We start from the raw sequence: 16,249 nt of genomic DNA, 5'->3' as shown, positions 1-16,249 counted from the left end.
ATTACGTTCTTAAAATACTCCACTCTACTATAGAAATGACTCTAATAACTAAAAATATAACTAAAAAAGTGTAACTGGTAGTTGAGAATCTGATACTCCCATCAAGTTGAAAGCGTAATAAATATGGACATGAGGAAAATAGCGATCTAAGATGTCGACGATATATGAGTTTACCCTCCGCAATTTAAATATGGTATGGTCAATGTTATATACAAATCATAACTCTAAAAGCACTATCCCACTAGCGAAAAATGCTAAATGGAGCCAGCCTATTCTTAAGTAAACCACAATTATTCAACAGGAATGATTGTCTGTCCTTTATATCGCATTTCATGTGTCTGTAGCACAGCTATAAAGCCGCGCAGAGTAAGCTGTATATATCTTGCGGACGAGTGTTACATGGCGTACCTGTATTTTTTGCACCTCTATTCATATCACTGTAGAAAAGGAAAGGGACTGAATGCTTGAATATTGCAACTTAAAAATGTGGTTGGAGCACAGTTCAAAGTTACCAATTGCTTATAAAATTTAGAAATTGTAAGGAATTTAAGACGTTAAATAATAACAAAGCAAATATATTACACAAGTGATGGTAAACAATGTTTGTCTATGTTTTATTTGGATTTCTTAACCTTCACACCCGGCCCAGGCGTTGATATCAAGTCGGGGCTGAGTGAAACATCATATGTTTTCGTGTAGATTGAAAAATACCGACCACCAAGTGAAAGCAACGGAACTGTCATTGTGAGTGCGCCTACAACCGCTGTGGCTGCGGCTGCGCACTTACCCAAAGATGAAGCTGGAACAATATCGCCGTAACCAATGGAAACAACAGTTTGCATCGCCAACCACATTCCTTCAGGTATACTTGTTATTGGTGTTTCTGGAGCTCCCAGTTCTGTATAATATATTATTCCTCCGAACACTACACACGAAATAAGCATGCAGAATATAAGCATAAGTAAATCCGACAAACTTTTTGATAAGATATGCAGCACAACTGAGAGAGTTTCGAAGCTCTTTGATAATCGGATCAGCCGTAGGATTCGAAAAGTTCTCAGCACCCGAATGAACAGGATGCTTTCAACGTGTTCTTTATTTAGCAAATAAGTTAAAAAAGATGGAAATATGGCCAAAAAGTCGACGACGTTGGAAAGCGATGTTAAAAAGTGAATTGTGTTGGGTGAGGAAACAAACCTAAGTGTAAATTCCACGGCAAAGAAAATATTTAGTGCTAACTTAAAATGGTCCCATGGGTCAAATAGTGCAATGTCATGTCTTTGATGCAGTTTAATGCCAGGAGAAGTTTCAAAACAATCCAGTATGACGGAAAATATAATGAAAAGTAAAGACACGAAGGCGTAAATTCTTGCGTAAAGAGAAGACTCTGGATACTCGAAAAAATCCCACAAAATTTCTAATGTGTGCCCTATTTGTCGAGGTCTGGTAACTAACTTTCTTTGTGGGTCGTATCCTTCTCTTTCTTTCATTGATTTAATTGCATCCTCTCCCAACTCGTAGAATATACATTCAAACTCAAATTGTTCCATCGGTATCCATGGCGGCCGAACAAGGCATCCATTTGATTGGTAGTAATACAAAATGGCGTCAAAAGCTGCGCGTGAGCGGTTAAAAAAGTAAAAGTTATCATTCTGCATGTAGAACTTTTCTCTTCGTTTTTTATCTCCAAGTAATGTTGTTGGAAAGCGTCGCAAGGTTCTCTCAAACGTTTCGTACAAGCAGCCACTGATGTTAAGAAAGATGCGAGTGTTCGGTTGCAGCATATCTAAACAAAGAGAATGAATTTTTTATCAGAAAGTAGGAGTAATCCGAAAACAAAGCCATGCGCTGGATGCAGTAACCGCATTTTTGTACTTATTATTCATTCAAGTATGGACTGCTCTATACACACAGTTTAGTATTTTTTGAATGAATACATAACGAGTATTTATATTTTCCCAAATTTTGTTTCATTTCGTTTTAAAAGATCTTATTTTTATACCAAACCAAAGTTGATCACATAAAGATTTAAGTGCGCAGTATTTTATGAATCTTAAGCTCCATTCATTCAACTTTTGCGTTAAAACAATCTTACTAATGAGGCCGACTATTTTTTCCTAATTTTCATTGTTTTTTTATTTTGTTGCCTTGGTTACTCAAACTTATTCCTTTGAAAAGATACTTTATCTCCTTCATAGATAGAGTTAAGTAGCAAACTCGTTCCCAGGGTTTCTGCCTTTATGAACGAATCAAATGCTGGGTACCTGGATTTTTGGTCTTGGTACCTGGTCCACTTTCAGGACCCCGGGTATCTTTTCCTATATTCCATCATGTTTTACCTGTGATGTTTAGACTGTGAACTAGCGAAGAAAGGTAAAAAGCAAGTGAGAACATATAATTTGTAATTTTACTTTTTTTACACACAGCGAATATGTAAAAAAGAACCATAATTGACGAGTTTGCGATTGATAAACTTTTTTATATAAAGTAAGGAATGTTAAAAAAATATATTCAGAATAAAATCTTTTTTAAAAAATAAAATGAAATAAAAAAAATTTTTATAAAAAAAATTAATTTTTCTAGACATCTAGCTTCTTCCACACAAAGTTTTAATTTGTCACAAACACAGTCTAAAAAATTACAAATAAAATCCATAGCAACCGGAAAATCTTTTAATCTACGTTTTATTTAACAGTGAACAAGAATATTTTCCCTTTTTTATGAAACATATTTTCTTTTTCAAATATAATCGATTTAGACATTTTTTCCCCTGATTTTTCATAACGCATCCTTATCACACTAATTAAGTAAAAGTGTTCACAAAGAAACTTCGAAATGTATAAATTAACAACTTATTTCTACGAGACGGAATGTTCTGCGTGTGGGGTGAAAAATTAAAGACTTCGATTGGCTGACAACTATTCTCGCCGTTTGCAGGCCAATTAAAATGCTTAAAATGATTCGACAGTGAAGATTAGATTGAGTTCATGTACAAGTAAATCCAAAATCATCAAAAATGAAATGGAATTTGAATATTTTTTGACACAGTTCGTTGTTTTTTCTCTAACTACCCAGACTCTAGAAAATGTTACACGGAAAAATATGAGATATTGTGTTTGTGGCTCTTCTCTTAGCCAATCACGTTAGAGATATTGTTAAAAAAACAATAAAAAACTAAAGAAGAAGATAGTTAAATGTTAATTTCGAAACCTTGTACATTTAATCCTTTATTTGTTATGCAAATATTGTTTTTTTTTCTTTTCTTTTTGATAATTCTAAAATCGAACCCTACCAAAGAAAAATGATAATCGAACAGAAATTTCCAACCAAAAGCCCACTCTTGTTGTCAGATTTTTCACGTTGTGATAGAATTTTGAGGGTGACCACTCTCGCATGCATTATCCACAGACTAACAGCCTATTGGAAGCCTGTTCATGGCTACATTACCTATAATACTTGATAAGAAACCTTATTAACCTTTTCATTGCACGTGCAGTTACATTCAAGCTAGCTAGCTACATCGATGAAAAATGTTGACAAACACATTTTTCTCTTTCTTACCGACGCCTTGAAAAAAGGAGTGGTCATCTAAAAATTAAATACTCCCAAATTTCGTAATTCACTATTAGCCCATGCCCCCATAATAAAACCCAGCCACCCTCTTGTTACGTTTTAAGGTTTTTGGGGTTTTTTTTGCATAAAATATACCCGGAAGGCTTGTAATTGTATATATAATTTTGCAACAATTTTAACAAATTTTGATGTATATCCATGGAGTTGTATTCCGTACCTGTATCAGTCTGCTTCTTCTGTTTGTTTAAAATTTTAGAACGCAAAATATCCAGAAATCTCCTTTTTCTTGCTAGCTTTCCATAGCTGGTAAGTTTCGTTACATTCAACATCTTCAAGGCTTTTCAAATATCTTATCCACTATTTATTTAAAACGTTACAAAAAATATTAATTCTTTCTTTTTTATTTTTTCTCAAAATCCAAAACGGAATAAACAGAGACGAAGCCGCGTGGATGAAGTTTTTCTGTTTGTTTTATTAAGCGGATACTGTTTTTTAATTTATGCTTTTTGAATCTTTATTTCATGTTTTTGTTGAAAAGAAAATTCTTAATTGCTCGTCTCTCTTTAAAAAGAAAGGGTCTCGTTTATTCAGTTTGGATGCCCTTTGTTGGCAGCTCGTGTAGCTGAAGTTCACATATGCAATAATTAATAATATATGATCATTTATCATCATTATCATTCATAAAAGTTTATCTCAGTTTTCCTGAAAGATTTATAGCGTTATTTTCTTATTTATTTGTTTGTTTGTTGTTTTTTTGTGTTTAGTGCGCAAAAATTTTTTCCCAGTCCTCTTTTATTTGGCACCGAAGTGTAAGGAGCTGAGGGGCTCGTCCGCAGAATTGACAGATTGTACTATTTCTTAGCTAAGTCTTTTAAAAATTATTAGAGCTGTGTTTACTTGCAGGATAAAACAACCTTTTTATAAAAACAAAGAGATTTAGATACAAGAAACTCTTAAATCTTTAATTGTAAAGACGTGTGCCATTATTAGATTATTATTGGGAAATGCAAATATAATTTAGTCGGTATAAACACATACCTTCCATATTCGACTAATGACATTTCTGGCGAAAGTGACCAATTTCACAACTTTTGGGACAAAAATTTTTAAAAGAATTATTTTCAAAAAAAATAGGTTAGGACAGCATCGAATAAGCCATTAGAGAAAATAGAGCCACGAAGAAATGTTATCCAAAATTGATCTCTGTCTGTTCTGAAATCGCCGTACGATTTAGCTATATTTAGTTATAACAAAATCGTAGTTTAGCTTCCCCACTTTTTCCAAACATTTCATGGTTTTTTTTTTAACAAACTTATTTGGACATTTTCTAATTAAATAATAAATAAACGTGCATGATGACTGTGTCAAAATAATAATTTTTTTTGTTTTGTTTACTTAATGAGTTACTTAATGAGTTTTAATATTTATCTGAACATCTATATTTCAAATTTTTAGGTCTCGTACCTCTTATCATATAATATAATGGCCATTACATAACATTACACGTTCAAAATACAGTATATGATTAAATTAATATGCAGCTAGCTTGCTAGGTTAAATAAATGTAGCTAGCTTGATAGGTAAAACTAGTGAAGTCACATAAGTATAAATAACCCATTATTTCAAATTCAAAATGCTAATGGCATTATTTTTGAATGAGGAATAAGATCTTTGTGCTCTTTAAAATCAAAGAAATCGTTTGTGCAAATTGTTTTTACACATTAACCAATGGTTGGATCAAATTTAAAACAGGAAGTCGAGGGGACTTGAAAAATCTTGCCTTTGATTACGACTTTTATCAAACCGACATTGTAAGAAAGTGCAATGCTGCAGCTGCAGGCAAAATTTGTAAAATAGTATAAAATAAGAAATATTCACCCACTTGAACCAAAGTGATACTTTGTACCTGACACAAAATCAAGATTTTGACATCTTTTAGCATGCTGTTTTGTTTACTATGGCAAGTTTTGTCAAAATAAATGAACCAGCCTTAGTTATAAGTCAGATCTAGGATCAAGGACACATAGTACATGAAAAACAGTGCTCTATAGAAAAGTACAAACGAGGCATTCATACCTGAAAATGAAGCACAAAACTTACCGTGACCACAGAAGTCTATTTTAGTAAATCATTCTCCCTTTAGACGCGACTTAACAGTTAGTATATCGCAAATAAAATAAATGTTCATAAAATTTATAACATTATAACAACAGCTCTCCCTCACATCTGCTTTTTCTCAAAGTAGAAAATAGAACACACACGCCAAACTTCATGCGTGTGTGTGTTCTTCCTAATTCGCATGCAACTATCTAGCTATGCATTTTTAAAACATTACTTTGTAGACAACAATGAAATCATTGTATTGCATTTTATATAATGGCTCCAAGAACGAAGGCGTGTGGAACTAAGTTATGTAAAAGATAGCCAAAATCTTCACTTAATACTTTCTTAACTTGAAGATAAAAACAGACGATATGGGCAGGCTTTTTATTAAAACGTATGAATTCCGTTCACTTTACGACGTCACTATGACTAATAAATGCTCCTTTATTTACAGCAAAAATATTTTTAAATGGTTGGCACGATTTTAAAACGTAAATGATGGCGCTCAATGTCCATGCAAATAACTATCGCAATGCTATTTTAATTTCGCGTTAGAATTAAATGTCCTTATTCTTTTTTCCTCTTCGGCTATTCACATGACCATAGCCTAAAATGTGCCTAATTATAAACTAAGTTCTTACTAAAGAAGTTAAGTTAATTCTTCAAAGTTAAAAAATAAGCGAAAGTAATTTGACTTACGTCTGTCTGGTTTAGCTTGAAACTTAACAGGTACATGAAATTCCATGAGAATTTGCTCACTCTCAAATTCCTTCTCGTCGAGCTAATCAAATTATCAAATACATTTCTTGTATACAATACTGTCTTCTTTTTTGTTATCTGCAGGCAAAGCATTTAGTTCTCCGTTTTATATATTTTTGGCCTCGCATTGAATTCCACTACCACGCTGATTGTATAAACGGCTAGATAATTCTTTTTCAATCTTTTTGTTCAAAGTACTTTCTCACTTCAACGAATAAAACAATTTGAGAAAGCTTCTGTTCTGTTCTTCTATTTTGGATAATCGTTAAAAAAATAGAATATGAATTGTATTTATGAATATATATAATATAAACAAAGAAAAATAAAAGAAAAACTAATAATAACAGATTAAATTTACTTTAGTATGATACTTTTACGTTAGAGAAAGAGAGTTCGCTATACTTTTTCATATATTATAAATGTGATATTTTTCTAAGTCTTTCTTTTCTTTTACAATATCATGATCACGTGATTTACCGTCACATACGCACAAAAAACTATAGACTATAAGAACATATTATATATAAGATTATATATAATTAATTTATAACGTAGGAAAGACATCAAACAAAAATTTGAAAAGAATTGAAAATTCAATATTTTAAAAAATATCGTTGTTACATATTGAATTAAAAAATTTTTCCCAGGTCTAAATATATCTCTATGTATATCTAACTGAGTTTTTCCCTGGAAACAATTTAAAAATAAATTAAAAGTTCACGCTAAAAAACTCATTTTGCGTAACCTTTATTATCGCGAAGAAGTACTAGCAAAAAGAATTAGCAAATCAAAAAAATCTGCTTTGCACCAGTGAGATGACAAACACTATTACGTATGATTTCTATCTGACTCTGATCTGGCTTTTCTTTATATTTTGATCAAGCATAAGCTTTACAGAGTCCGTATTCTTCATTTTGCTACGTTCTAATGATAATTCTTGAATTTTTTTCTTCTTATTTTTTATGGTACGATTAAATTCTGTTACACGCAAAGCACGATGAAATGTCAGATTAAGACACGCACATGCGCACTAAAACTTGTCAGACACGTAATTTTTGCTGACTCAGGTATTTAGCTTCATCAATTAAGATATTCCAGCATCTCAAATTTTAATTGTTGACGATGTAATTTTCGGACAGCAATTTTGCTAACTATACTTTTATGCTAAGATATTTTCCTTACTTCATAGGGTGGTCATAGGTTTTACAATTTTTGGTTTAAGAGCAAAAATTTAAAATAAAACACAGGAACCGTAAAAAACCATTTTATATGTTAGGATTAGTCAGAATTTTAAAAGAACATTATAGAAAAAACATGTCACTAAAATTTTTGGTCCAAATTAGGTTATTTAAAATATTTTAGGAGGGGCCATTTCACGAAATGTGACCATCCTGCTTCAAAATTGTTTCATACATCAATTTAACGCATCCATGATACATCAATTACGGCCAAGGAAGTTGCGTGTTTACGCTACCACGAAGTCCAAAGATTAGAAGAAGAAAAACTAATGGTTAAAAAATTCCTCATATTTACATCTTGTTACAAAAATTTTAATAAATGAAAAAAATATAATATAACAAAATAAAATAAAATATGATATCAAAATCAATCTTTCTAAATTTATTTAACAGCAAAATAAGAGACGGCGTAGCTCTATGTTGTAAACACACTACCTAGCTACTTTCAGTTATAAAAAAAAGGAAGATCCTAATTTCAAATGGTTTTTTGAGAGTGTCAAAATGTCATCTGATTCTGGTTATTCTTATTAACATTTTTAGGTCTCTCAGAAAACTAGGGAAATATATGACGTATCAATGATAGTAAATATTTTCAGGATTAAAAAAAATAGATTATATGCACGTAAAGTTGTAAAAAAAACGAAAGTGCTCGGAAATATTATTTCTTGGTAATTCTAGACTCACATTATTTTGCTCTCATGATATATATTCATAATATGTTTTTACCTTTTAGCAAAGTATTAGCCTTAACGTTCTTAAAAACAGAGCTTTTACAAAAAAGGTGTATTTTATATTTTAAGTTAAATACCGTAATGCTTCGAATAAACGCCCCCCTCCTATTAAACGCCCCCTCAAATATACGCCCCTTCTTTTCAGTCATTTTTTAAATAAACGCCCCCCTCGAATAGACGCCCCCTCGAATAGACGCCCCCTCGAATAGACGCCCTCCCTCACAAGGGAGGTTTATTCGAGGCGATAGTAAAAGTATACTTACTTACTTACTTTTTTTTAAATCATAGGTTTAAGGTTGGAAATTTAGCTTTTCGCTTGTGAAGTTCATTCTCTAAAACATGTGAATATCTTTTATTTTCTGTTGTGAAGATATATATTATAGGTATCCTTAAAAACTGCAAAAGAGACGAAGTGTAAAAAATTTAATAAACGCCCCCTCTTTTAAACGCCCCCCTCGATTAGAAGCCCCTCAAAGATGTCAAAAAATTTAATAAAAGCCCCGGGCGTTTATTCGAAGCATTACGGTAATAGAGAAAAAGAGATCATGGTGAAGGAAATGTTACAGTAGAGTACAGCTTCTATAAAGTGCTACACAGGGACAGCAGAGTGTCACCAGTTTCCTCCTCTTGTATTTATAAGCTTTCTTCATTTGAGTTTTTGAAGCTGAAACTGCTTCCACCGTAGATTCAACATTTCGTTGAATATTATCGATCATATCGCCCTAAAGAAAAACAAGTTTCTGTAGAGCGGATTACTTTAGGTATTAGATGATTTTAGAATACATGCCCAGTAGACGAAAACGCTGCTGTTCTAAAGGGTATTCAATATTAGAAAGATCGCCGGTTCCCGAATGCAGAAAGGAAAAAATGTCACAAAAACCGAAAAATGTTCATATTTTATGTATTTCGGAATAAATAGAATTTGATTTGAAAACGGAAGAGAAACTTAATACTAGATAATTTTTGCTTCCATGTGTTGCTAAAAGGGAGTGGCTAAAAATAGTTCTTGAAAGACTTAAGTTGTGGCAAAGAAATTTGTCGCTAGTATTGAAGAAGGGCGGACACAAATGCATAACACCTAATGTGAAATAAAATTTCAGATTTAAAAAGCTGGGCAAATGAGACATAATACAGTTAAAATTAAAACGAACTAACCTGTAATTCAACCATATACGCTACCTCTTGAAATATCTCAAATAATTCCTAAAATTATAAAGTATTGCAAATATTTCTTTCGACGATTACGTCATAAGGTCTTACGTTCCACCGCAGAGCTCTTTGTTGATTTGTTTTTTTGAACAAGTAGAAATAACGCTTATTGAGCTAAATATATCTTACCATTATACTTTCTTCCAATTTAAGGATTTCTAAATGTCTTGCTTCCACGTCTTTTAAAGCGTCACGGCTAGCATCTGTCAAAAGCTATACGATGGAGAACAGAGAGAATGCACCCAACAAAAGATGTCACTCAGACTAGTATATAGTAAGTAATATGCACAGAAAGGTAAGCAAAGATTGTGTGAAGTGGATGATGGCGTGTACCTGCGCATGAAAGACATTTGTAGTCCCATTTTCAATCATTTCTTCTATTTCTTCTGCGGTTTTGTTTCCTCCACCTAAAATATTGAATATTTCATTCTATTTCCTAACCCGAAGTGTAAACAGAAAGACAGTAATATGGGTTAAAGAGACCAAGAAACAGGTGCTTATTCTTTATTTTAATGACGTACACGAAATAGATGTTAACATGACAAGAAAAACAAGTAGAGAACAAGTAGAAACGAGTTTCTGGAAGTGTTTTGTTCAGTTTTTTGGCATTTGATTTTAAACCCAATTTGCAATTACTCCAATGCTTAAAACTTTAATTCTTTATTATTTTTTATCTCAATTGATAAGATCCCTTACATATATTGACTTGTCTCTTTATTCTTGCTTTGCATTGATCTCGATGATCCATCTGCAGTTTATTGTATTCTGACATAACCTCTTGGAATGAGAGAATCAAGGTGTTTATCTAAGCATCAACAAAGAGAGAAATGCATGTGCTATTCAAATACTAACTGTAATCCTGGTCAATGTTAGGAGACTAGTTGTTTATCGGTCATTCTTGTCCCCTTGTTAGCAGGAAGTAACAAGATTACTGCGCAGGGGCGTAGTGATTAAGTACAGCTGCGCGCAATCATTTTATATGAAGAAAATACGGTTATTTTGTATAGACTAGCAGTAAGCCGTGGAAAATTCCATGTGGTAGCTCGTCTTTAAATTACTCGCTAGTTCGTGTGCCCGTAGCACGATGTGTTTCAAACAGACAGAATACGGCTATTACTAAAAGCATAGCTCGTGAATAAATCCATGAGTTCGCCCGTCCTTTATAATCGCATTTCGTTTTTCCATAGCACGCCATTTTTCGTGCACAACAGAGGGGATATTATTAGTATAGAGACTAGTCATTAGCCCCTTAAAAAATTTCACGTGACTTTGTCGCAGCAAAGTGATTAATAAAATTATATCGCTTTTCCTCTTTCGTGTTTCTGCAATACGACTTTTTTTTCTCCCGCACAAACAGACAGACTAATAATATATTAATAAAGAGGAATTTTAGGCGGTGGAAAAAATCCACGAGTTTGCTGGTACTGAGATTTTCGTAAGATTTAAATTACCTGGCCAGCTTTTATTCTATCTTCCGTTGTATCTCCAAATTTATCCTGCTCTGCTGTCTTTTCAAGAACTGCAAAAAAATTAAAAGATTAATTTTTCATATATTTTAAAATTTATATCGTATTTACTTTAATGTTTAGTTTAGGACCTGAAAAATGAACTCTTTAGGCGGGCGGATGGTTTTTACAAATTACAAAAATGGCGGCAAAATAGTTATTTCTAAAGCTACACGTCAAAGGAAAGAAGATATCCAAATTTTAAAAATAGACACAAAGATTGCAATCTAAAACGTGTTTATATATATGACAAGCTTACTTTTTATATCAGAATGTATATATGTTGTTGTTACTTTGATGGTAGCAATCAGTTGGTCCCTTTCTTCATTTAAAACTAAAATAATGAAAAACACTGAAAGTTTAGCAACGAAAAAAATATTGGAGCGATGACGTTATCTTGACGTCAAGATGTTATGAGCAGAAATGGTGCAGTGGTACAGTATTTGATTTGTAAACATAAGATTACAGGTTTAACCCTTACTCCGGTTTAACCCCTACTCCGGCGAACTTTAAACGTAGCTTTGTCAGCCCACTACAAGCCATGTACTGACCACGTACCATCTTGTATGTAAGGCCAGTAAGTGTGTATTACTAAAATGTCACACCGAATCTTAATGATATTCTCTAGCTATAAAATTGGTCAGCGCTGTGACCGATAACTATGTCAATGCACGGCGGGGTTTAGGTAAAGCATACAAGGATACCAGTATGATCCACCCTCTTGGGTATGGAACAATTGGTTTGCTAGAAGGAATGAGAAGAGCTGAGGTAGTGGAATATGATTAGATGAGGTTTGTCTTGCGTTTCACTAATTTTCCTTATCGGAATCACTAGGATAAACAATCCTAAAAATTAATAACATTCTAAGAAAAAGTTCAGATTGAAAACTATTGCAATTCGTTCAGCCGAACCTGAAGTTAGATAGAAAGTGTTGAATGAGAACTTACTTTTTTCAGAGTTGATCGCACCTAAAATTTGATGTTGTTTTCTTTCAAGTTCTTTGATTAGATTTTTCGCCAATTCAATATGTTGTTTAACGTTATCAGCCTGTAAAGAAGATATTGTAAGAACATCACACACTGATGGCACATGAACTATTTTACTTGGAAAATAACTCGTCTTTAACTCGTCTACGGCATAATTACATTGTTACTCGAATTCTGTTTGGTGGACTAAATTTTTTCCTCTGTTTTTTTTTTACTTTTTAATTTCAATTCAAATAAATATGTAAAGTTTAAGGTTAGGAAATTGATAAACTACCAACCAGTACATTACAATTTTGTCTTTAAAAATTAAATTATAATGTGTATATCAAATTATTTACTGTTATTGCATTGTTTTTTCTTTTTTAAGCAGCGAACGTCAGCAAATAAAGATAACTCGATTATCGAGTTAGAGAGTTAGCGAGTTTTATCTGTTCCGACAAATACTTTAAAAGGGAAGCTAAAAATATTTTTTTGAATTCATTGGGTTGAGTAACGCGTAATTTTTGTAAAACTTGTAATGTTTATTATGCGCATTACTCGCCAGCAACATCCTTGTTTTCATGCAATATTGTAATATTTCATACACATTTGTCAAGGTAGATCTGCAACCTTGTTCCCAGGGCGCTTCTACGCCTATGATATCCTTGGGAGCCGTCCCGTCAGAATATCATAAGCGTAAAAGAGTTCTGGGGACGAGGTTGGTTAGTTGTAGTTTGTGCTTCCTAATGATGAATTCATTTCAAAAATCTTGTATTTTAAAAGCCATCCAAAAATTACACAACGATAAGTTGGCATGACAATTTTTTCTATCGAATTGCTACTGAAAACCTCCCGCTATTTTGCATATCTTCTCAATCTAAGGAAGTCAACCTGGATTTAACTTAAAAATTGTGATAATAATTTTATCATTCAAGGTTCAACTGTTCTGTGGCCATTCTCTCTGTGGGTCCTGAAACGCAAATAGGATTCTAAATGTGACGTCTTGTATGATGTTATACATCATTGGATGGCTTAAGAACCTAAAAAGTTATAATTGCTAAAATTAAAAACATCATTGACATTAAAGGGCTGTTTACATGACAAGCGGGACGGAAAGGTTGATGGGACGGATGATTTTGTCTCACCTTTATAAAGAAAAAAATTTAATGGGGTGTTTTCTCTTTTCGTTGAAATATGCCAAATACTTCTCGTTTGTCTCGGGACAGTGTGTTTTTATGAAAGGCCTGAGCCGGGATTCCTCTTAACTCAAGCGGAGTCAGGTTTTAGTGTAATTATTGATGATTACATCGGGGTCCCGATAAAAACGTCACGTCCTCTCATGTAAACAGTTCTTTAAAAGTTTAATTAATAGAGGCACTCTTAATGTCATTGCTCAGGGGATATAAACAGTGCAATAATAGTAGTTGGGCAGCGCTTGATTTACCTTAAATAAAAAATCTTCAGTTCTTGGTTTCAGTTTCTTTTTTTCAATCGCACTCTCCATTTCCATGATATAATCAATATCCTCATCTTCCCCATTGCTCTAAAAATGTACGCAGCCATTATTAATTTTCCATATAAATGCAGTTGCCTGGCAACGAATAGAACTTTGCGATTTGTGAAATATTTTTTACTTGTTCGTATGCTGCTTGAAATTCCTTTAATCGATCTCTGACAACCATTTTATCGTTTCTTTCATGCAACCGGAATTTTCTAAAGAAAAAACTCTCTTTTATAAAAAAATTTACATTAGAACATTAATTATAAAAGCAAATACGTAAATACACACAGGAGTAACTTTTGCACGCAAACTCGCCACAATGTTTTCAAATTTATGAAGAAAACGTTGCCGTTTTTAGAAAGCTGTTACCTTTTTTTACTGTTAGTAATATTTTACTACAAACAAATTAAAGAGTTGCGGTGAGATTATGATTGGACGGTCCCTGGTTGTTGCTAATAATTAATCACATAATGGTTCCTTAATTAAACAAACGTTCTTAATTAGTTTGGGACATTTGAACGGGAATGTCAGATGTGAGAACATAACACGCTTGGGAAAGTAAACTTTTACTGGCTGAGTGCAAGTTCTAATTACTCAGGATTTTTCATGCTTCAGCTATAAAATATTTCTACAAAATTTTTGTTAAAGCTGGCGTTGCTGTTTAAGCCGGTGAGGCTCACTAAAATGGTGTTGAACTTTGTCAGCAAATGTTCTTTTCCATTAGACAAAATATATTTCGAGATAAATGGTTTCCTGTAATTTGGTTAGGTAATGTACGAAATGTGCTGCACCTGAGCAGAAGGTCATTTTGAATAATTCGAACACTAAATTTTCAGAAAGCTTTTTACAAAATAATTTATTAAAAACGAGTTAAAAAAAATATTACTCGTCTTACAATCCCTTAACTATCAGAAAAAGAAAACCCACCTGAAGTTGATATTTTCTAAGAGGTTTGAATATTTACGAAGGAAGCATTGACGGTGGCTATCTTAAAAACAAAGAAAATGACGAGAAAAAAATATATACTATAATTTATGTCATCTTTACTGTTTTTTTCTTTGCGCTAAGTAAAAGTTAAGTAAAAAACCAACGCAAATCACTTTATTGTGATATGCTGTGACATATATTTAAACAAACTTCGTACTTACGTTTATTTCAAAGTTTCTCACTTCGAAGCTTTTCGTTCTTCTTGTACTCAATAAAGTAATCTCCTAGAATTATATTTGAAACCCTGGATCATTAGAAACTTCATATAATTACATAAATAAATAATCAACATTTGTTGTATACTTTAGTATGAAAGAACATTTGACTCGGCCATCCACTTTGTCTTTTTATAACTGATTGGTTTAATATTTTTTTGAGGCTTACTCAGACTCGATGTTTGAACAACTGTTATTATAAAATCTAATTGTGAGTGTATTAAAAAAATGGTAGCCTGTTAAAAAATATCTTTTAATTCAAAATATGTGCATTCCTCAATGTGGCGTAACTATAAGTTTCAACTGATGCGGACGTGCAAAAAAAAAGTCAATTCAAACATTGTATTATTCGTATAATTAAATTTAATGGCTAAATCGCTAATTAGAGAATATAGCTACAGATACACTACGCTATAGTGCTACGCGTTTTATTTACAGATATATACCTACATTTGCGGGCTTTTTTGGCTAATACACAATTTTGGTTTGAATCAACTTTGTTCCCAGGGAATTTTTTCCTCTCGCTCCGTAATAACAGCTCAGGGGCTACGAGAACCTGGGGAAAAGGATGTCCAATGGTCTCTTTACGTTTTTTAGTTAGCTATCGTTACGCATCAAATGTAGATATAGGTGTAGTGTAAATCAACCCCGTTCACAGACGCTTTTGACTTTTTGGCATATAGGTACATCTACACTTCATTTTAACTATTCCATTTATTATTTCAGTTATGTTTACATGATAAATAGTAAATGCTAATGTATATAAGCCGAAATTCCACAATCATAATGCAAATTAACTTCGTGCAGTCTACCAACACTTTTTTTATTACTGATATAAAGCTGCAGTTACACTGAACTTGGATTTATCCACATCTGTAATGTCAATGAACTTTGTCAACAGTTTCTTTAGGCTATTTACTAACTGTACTTGCATTGCTTGCACAATTCTAGCATAAAACAACCTCATTCACAGTCTTCCAACAATTTCTATTTAATGTTATATAGCCAAAGCTGCACTGAATCTTGACTAATACAAAATTTTGTTGTCAATCAACTTCGTGACTCTAGTGTAAATCAACCTTGTCCACAATCTTTTTACGCGTTTAACTTACCAGCATATACCTACAATTGCACTACAACTTAGACTAATCCATAATTGTATTAACAATCAACACCGGCATTTAGAGGTAGCACAACACGAAGAAGATTTTCTTAAAAAGAGAGTATGGTTTTTACGTTAATAAAATCTCTAGAACTTATAACGATACAAAATAACACTTGCCATGTGTAACGAGCTTAAAGTTTTAGTCTGTTCATGTTTTATGATTTCATTCTCTTATCACGTGCTTAAAAAGTTTATATAGCTAAGCTTCTTGATTAAATAAATTGAAGATTGAATTTTGAAAATTCGCTAAACCTTTATCGCAAAAAATTTGTAACCAACCTTAATTCCAGCCAATTTT

The 16,249-nt window shown here is 32.7% G+C and overlaps 2 protein-coding genes across 9 annotated transcripts; both read right to left on the bottom strand.

Moving 5' to 3' along the window:
• Window positions 1-535: 535 nt before the first annotated feature.
• LOC130655983 (potassium voltage-gated channel subfamily A member 2-like) lies at window positions 536-6,932 on the bottom strand. Of its 3 annotated transcripts, none has more exons than XM_057458811.1 (2): window positions 6,376-6,932; window positions 536-1,786 (listed from the first exon to the last, which is right to left on the bottom strand). In XM_057458811.1, exons 1-2 carry the CDS (start codon window positions 6,419-6,421, stop codon window positions 615-617), a joined length of 1,218 nt encoding a protein of 405 aa, XP_057314794.1. In that variant the 5' UTR covers window positions 6,422-6,932; the 3' UTR covers window positions 536-614. The 3 variants fall into 3 exon arrangements, with proteins under 3 accessions (XP_057314794.1, XP_057314795.1, XP_057314793.1); XM_057458812.1 differs by lacking the exon at window positions 6,376-6,932 and adding an exon at window positions 5,674-5,807; XM_057458810.1 differs by lacking the exon at window positions 6,376-6,932 and adding an exon at window positions 3,791-4,980.
• Window positions 6,933-7,734: 802 nt separating this feature from the next.
• On the bottom strand, window positions 7,735-15,162 carry LOC130655984 (syntaxin-1A-like). 6 transcript variants are annotated; one of them, XM_057458815.1, is made up of 13 exons: window positions 14,875-15,161; window positions 14,733-14,795; window positions 14,512-14,572; window positions 13,718-13,796; window positions 13,528-13,626; window positions 12,066-12,165; window positions 11,378-11,452; window positions 11,065-11,132; window positions 10,310-10,418; window positions 9,947-10,020; window positions 9,743-9,826; window positions 9,560-9,607; window positions 7,736-9,126 (listed from the first exon to the last, which is right to left on the bottom strand). In XM_057458815.1, exons 4-13 carry the CDS (start codon window positions 13,763-13,765, stop codon window positions 8,965-8,967), a joined length of 867 nt encoding a protein of 288 aa, XP_057314798.1. In that variant the 5' UTR covers window positions 13,766-13,796; window positions 14,512-14,572; window positions 14,733-14,795; window positions 14,875-15,161; the 3' UTR covers window positions 7,736-8,964. The 6 variants fall into 6 exon arrangements, with proteins under 6 accessions (XP_057314801.1, XP_057314800.1, XP_057314798.1 ...); XM_057458814.1 differs by having other exon boundaries at window positions 14,512-14,568; XM_057458818.1 differs by lacking the exon at window positions 14,512-14,572 and having other exon boundaries at window positions 7,735-9,126; window positions 14,875-15,162.
• Between the last annotated feature and the right edge of the window lie 1,087 nt (window positions 15,163-16,249).

The sequence above is a fragment of the Hydractinia symbiolongicarpus genome, chromosome 8, assembly GCF_029227915.1.
Source record: "Hydractinia symbiolongicarpus strain clone_291-10 chromosome 8, HSymV2.1, whole genome shotgun sequence".
NCBI lineage: Eukaryota > Metazoa > Cnidaria > Hydrozoa > Anthoathecata > Hydractiniidae > Hydractinia > Hydractinia symbiolongicarpus.
This window is presented reverse-complemented; position numbering and strand designations above follow the sequence as displayed.